This window comes from Piliocolobus tephrosceles, unplaced genomic scaffold, assembly GCF_002776525.5.
Source record: "Piliocolobus tephrosceles isolate RC106 unplaced genomic scaffold, ASM277652v3 unscaffolded_17729, whole genome shotgun sequence".
NCBI lineage: Eukaryota > Metazoa > Chordata > Mammalia > Primates > Cercopithecidae > Piliocolobus > Piliocolobus tephrosceles.
Window position 1 is genome coordinate 2,680 of NW_022299564.1, and position 5,778 is coordinate 8,457.

At 43.0% G+C, this 5,778-nt stretch overlaps 1 gene segment (V, D, J or C); it reads left to right on the forward strand.

Annotated features, from left to right (window-relative positions):
- The first annotated feature begins 3,285 nt into the window (after window positions 1–3,285).
- LOC111532126 lies at window positions 3,286–3,860 on the forward strand. The segment is given in 2 exon segments: window positions 3,286–3,325; window positions 3,410–3,860. Coding segments are annotated over 2 exon segments (378 nt in total).
- Window positions 3,861–5,778: the final 1,918 nt, after the last annotated feature.

The window sequence follows — 5,778 nt, forward strand, 5'->3', positions numbered from 1 at the left end:
GGCAAGGTTCAGAATGATATTATAAGATGAAACTCAGTTGGATAAAAATGGTGGGTTTTCATTCACAGACATGCCAGTTCTAAATATGAAACCATGAAGTCAAGTGAGGATCTAGAACGTGTTCACTTGAAGCATCAGCACATTCTCAAAGGCACCTACTGCTGCATCACAAGGGGAATGAACTTTTGAAACCAGTAAAGTGTGAGTTCACAGAAAGGGATAAAGTTATCACGTTTAACATGAGGTTTGTTTAATATGCCAAAGGCTTGTACAGATTAATTATACACAAATATACACCATGTGTTTTGCATACCTACATGTCTAGAGGATGATTCTCTTAGGGAAATTTCTTCAGGTCACAGAAATCTGTGTAAGTTGTAGCTCCCACAGAAAAGTGTCTCTTTATGAATACTGGTCTATTTTTCAATTAGGAAAAGTTATCTCTGTTGGAGTAGGCTTCCAATTTTGTAGATTTTTTTCATTGCTTCTTGAGTTGTAAGACATGAACCAAAAAATTGACTGGAGATTTTTTGGAGTTTCATGGCTGGAGTTCACAAGATCTCAGGAAACCACTTCTCTGTTGCTTTAGTTTGAAAGACTAACGTCCTAGGAAAAGAAGCCTCTGTCTAACCATGATGAGCTCATTTCTTCCGCATACCATGAAGTTTGAGATCCCATTGTCATGAATCATGAAAATTTTACACTCCAATTTACTGAAAATCCTGACTCTTGAATTTAATATTGATTGGCATTGACAAAAATGTTTCATTGTTGGATGTTTTCTAAGTTGCTGGCCCAACATATCAGTGGACTGAGAATCCTCCATTAGCTCCCTGTCTGTAGCACTGAGTTGACTGACAATCTTCAGAGTCATCCATGAAGAAGAGTCCTGAGGTTCATCGGATTCTTGTAGACACTCAGGTGAACCAAAGGAATTAACTGAATTGAGGGCTGCCAGCCATTTCCACGTCACTAGGAATAACTACCATATAAGTGTAAAGGTTTACATCACTCAGAATACCCCGCATGACAGGCTGATTCAAAAAAATCCAACCCCACCCCACAGAGGCTCCACAGCAACCCTTACAGTTCTTTCAAGGAAAAAATAATCTCCAAGTTAAGTGAGTCATTATAGGTGTTCTGAGCTATGGTAAACATTGGATTGGGCCCAGATTTGTCTGAGTTTAATGTGATTATTATACTCAGCTGCTGGTCCTATGTGGCCTGAGTATGGATAACTTAAATGAGCCTGGCTGTGTGATTTGTTATATGAAAATCTGAACTAAATAAACATAAAGAGCATGTGTGGACTAGCATGAGGGTGAGAGATCCTGGGAACCCTACCCCCTCCCCCATACTCTTATCGCCTTTTCGTCCAGGAACCTCCAGGTTCTCCGGGTGAGAATCCACCTAGATCTCTGCATGGCTGTATTACCAGGAGACCAAATCTCTGATAAAACACTGAGACCTTCTTCAGACAGACAACCCATTTTTACATCCTTATGTATGTGGGGAAAGGTAATCCATCCCCATTACAAGCCCATACCTACAGGCTTCCTTTATCATGAAAATGGCTACAATTAGCCAAAAGGGACACATTTATGAAGATTTTCCTGTGATGTTCCATGGAGAAAGAGCAAAAATCAGCTTCACACCTGGAGACTTCCTGTATTGGGCACAGTCCAGAGAAAGAAGACCACTATAGCATTAAGATTCATCTGTAAAAACAGGTAATGCTTCCGTGTTCCACACATTACGTCTCACCAGTTTAGTCAATATGGATTAAATATGAGAGTGTAGCAATGCACAAACTCTATCTGAGGAGGAAAATAGGATAAAAAATGTTCAGGAAAATAGAGCAATTTGAAGCCTCTGACAACAGCAACTACAGCACCAAGGAAATGATTTCACCCTCATTAGCCTCAAATTTACTTTTCGTGGGGCATCTGCAGGGTTCGAAAGTGAGACCAGGTGAATGCAATGTGCATGCACTTCCCAGGTGTCCACTTGTATTCTGTTTTCTTTACTTCTGTTTGCAGAAAATAGACACATACTCAGCCTTAGTGCCAGTGTAGGGAATGCTTTTCTTGACATGGATACCAGAAAAAAAAAGGAAAAGCATAGGGCCGATTAATGTAAAAATTAGCCACAATATGTGTGTGTGTGTGTGTGTGTGTGTGTTATTTGAATACTAGAGTTGAAGTTGGCTTCTATCCAAGTGCACATGCACCTGCAGGTATTCTCAGGTGCAATAATCAACTGCAGGACCCTAAAAGAAATGAGTCCCCCCCAAATCCCTGAAGAGTTTTTGGGTTCACCATATGTCAAATGATTCAGTACCTCTGGAACTCCAGGAAAGGGTTCCCCAGTGATGCATGAGATCTTTCCTTCGGGTCTCCCTGTAGAGTTCTCTGGGTTTCCTAAGGCCAATTCAGTATTTCAAAAGATGGTGTGAGAAACGTATTGCGTCAATAAAGGAGAATTCTGAGCCAGGGCACAGCCACTTTATATTGGACTAGAGACACTGGTAGGAATATACTCTCTAAGTTCAGACAGAAACCCTCCTGCTGGGTAGGGGCTGGGCTGCAGGGAGCGCTCAGGATAAACCCAGCACAGGCTCCCGGCCCAGAGCAGGTGCACAGCAGGCTGGGGAGGGGTTCCTCTCAGGGCCCGGGACTTCCTTTAAAAATATCTAATATAAGTATTCACAAGGACTTCTGATGTTTGTATAAATATTCCATTCAATTGTGAGCATTTATCAAACTGGATGTTGTAGTGAGAACCACTTTCACAATGGGGATGTCAAACTCTGCTAGTTATCTTAATAGTAAGCAGCTGGAGGTCAGGAAGAGCTCCTTTTAAATCAGTGCAATTTTTGGACAAACACACTCATTCCCAAAATAACGCATTCGCATATTAAGGTCTAGAACTGGTTCAACTTGCCCCTGATTCATTCAAATATGGGCTGAAAGTGAGGTGCATGTCCTGGGGGAGCTTGTTCTCCAGTGGGGGAAGCTCTGTCAATGCAGAGTTCAGGGATGTGCAGGGGATGAGTGGCCTCTAACAGGATTACGGCTTGAACTCTCAGCTTCTACAATTGTGCCGTCCATGTATGATGTGTTTGCTTTTTCTCATACTGGGTCAGGAATTGGGCTATTAAATAGCATCCTTCATGAATATGCAAATCACTGAGGTGACTACAGATAACTCTGTGCCCTGAGAGCATCACCCAACAACCACACCCCTCCTCGAGACCACACCCCACCAACAGCACAGCTCCTCACCATGGACAGGACCTACAGGCTCCTCTTCTTGGTGGCAGCAGCAAAAGTTAAGGGGTTCCCCAGTCTAAGGACTGAGAGAGAAATCAGGCCAGTCAAGTAAGGCTTCACACAATCCTGTCTCCTCTCCACAGGTGCCCAATCCCAGGTGCAGCTGGTGCAGTTTGGGCCTGAGGTGAAGCAGCCTGCGGCCTCACTGAAGGTCTTCTGCAAGGCTTCTGGTTACAGCTTTACAACCTATGGTATGAATTGGGTGAGACAGGTCCCTGAAGAAGGGCTTGAGTGGATGCGATGGATGAACACCAACACTGGGAACCCAATGTATGCCCAGGGCCAAACAGGACAGTTTGTCTTCTCCACGGACACCTCTGTCAGCACAGTGCATCTGCAGATCAGCAGACTAAAGCCTGAGGACACTGCTGTGTATTACTGTATGGGAGACACAGTGTGGAAACCCACATCCTGAGAGAGTCAGAAGCCCTGAGGGAAGAGGTAGCTGTGCTGAGCTGAGGCAGTGGTGCAGCAGTTTCTTTATCTTCCATATGATCTCATTTTGCATCAACTTCCACTGTGATATTAGCCATGAATGTGGGATAGACGGGTGCGCCTAAGAGACCCCTGACTTGCCCATTTTGATGGGTTTTCCAGAAGACGTGAGAAGCCCCTTTGTTTGCAAAGCATCCCAGGCCATGCCCTGCTCCACACACGAGTGCCCATTTCCTGGTCTTTGGTTAACTGTCAAACGCTCATCAGGGCACCTGGGCTAATTTCACATCAGGTAGAGGAATGAGTTCTAAAGGAAAGCTAAAGTTGTAATAGCAATTCCTGCTCAATAACCTTCAGCTTCATTGCTTTTGTGTGACTCATCAATTAATTACATTACATCAAGGTTCTCAATGGGAGTGTCTAATAAATATAAGGGACGTACAGAAGTTCCCTAATTAAAATAATACAATTGTGAACAAACCTCAGTATTCAACCATGTCTCCACCCTTCACACCCTTCACCACAAAGGAATTTTCTTCTCTCCTGGAAGTTGGGTTCATTTTGAAATTAGTAATTTTTTTCATTTTAATATCTCCAGATTATCGTATGTGACTATTTTATCAGAAAGTGAGTTATGGGAACTTGAACTAAACAACTGAAAACAAATTCACAACTAATTAGGCAAGATGACAGAATGTGATTGGCTCCAGGCTTTGATAATCCAGCGGTTTATGTATCCAGACTTTACACTTACCCATCTTCCTGTTACCTTCATGGCACAGTCAACTCTCATTATGAAAGAAATGGTAACTGCATTCCCAAGGGCCACGCACAGTTACAAAAATAGACTGGCTAAGGTGAGGAGTTGATTGTTTAAATTCCCGTTTGAAGAAGTAGAATCAACTGCTTTTCTGAGTGGCTCACAATGACTCCAGCTCACTCACAGAGCTCAGACAGAAACCTCACTTCAGGGTGGGAGCTGGGCTGCAGGGGGCACTCGGTAGCCATAAAGGTGAAAATGAGCTGTCCGATGGAACTTCCCCATCACCTCAACATGGAATTTATTGTTGTATTTCATTACCACTCTTTACATAATGGTTCATTTGTTTTGGTCTGTTCATTACTTATATTTTTCGAAGGAATCTCACCCGAATCTTTACTCTTTTGTATTTTGTCTCCAGGACAAGGTTGGGAAGTGTTACCTCCAGCATCATAACATGATCTAGTGACCTGACACATTTGCGGCAAAGAATACCTACCAATTCAGAAGCTCTTCAGTTTTCTTTCCATGAAATAGAATTACTTCTTCTGTTCTGTATATGAGCATATCCTAGCAACCCTGTAAACACCCACATAGATGTCTACAAGCCCATGAATTATTCTCTGTAAATAAAAATGTATCTCAATTTCCCTCAATGTCCATAATTCTCCTGAAGGTGAGGAAGGTCTTTCTGGAACTTTTTAAACAAAATGTCCAGAGACCACCTGGTAGGTCAGGAGCTCACCTGGCTCTGGATGTTGGCTCTGTCTCTTTCCCTCTGTTGTCCCACAGGTCAGCTCACTTGTTCAGTCCTAACAAGAGAGCCCAGGTTTGTCCTGATGTTAAAACACACCCAACGTCTGATGACTTTCCTGTTACCCACATCCATGGAGATAGATTATTTATTATATAATTCACCAAACTAATGTCAAATGGCCAAGTTGCAATACCGCAAACTCTAAGGTAAGTTCATGCAATTCAATGAAGGAGAAAGTCTTTCAGACACAGGTGCACCTGACACAATAAATATGTGGGTGAGGACTCTGGGCTTGACTGCCATTTTCCAGCCAAGTTTCAGAAGTGTGACCTGTCAGGGAAGAACCAGAGTTCCTTGTGCTCTAAGAGAGGAGGGCTCACAGATGTCCTCTCTTGTTCCCAGGAAAGGCAATTGCACTAATCTTGATGATGAGACTTTGCTCCTGTGCTGACCTATTATAGTTTTTGACTGAAATTGTCACTGTGATCCCCAAT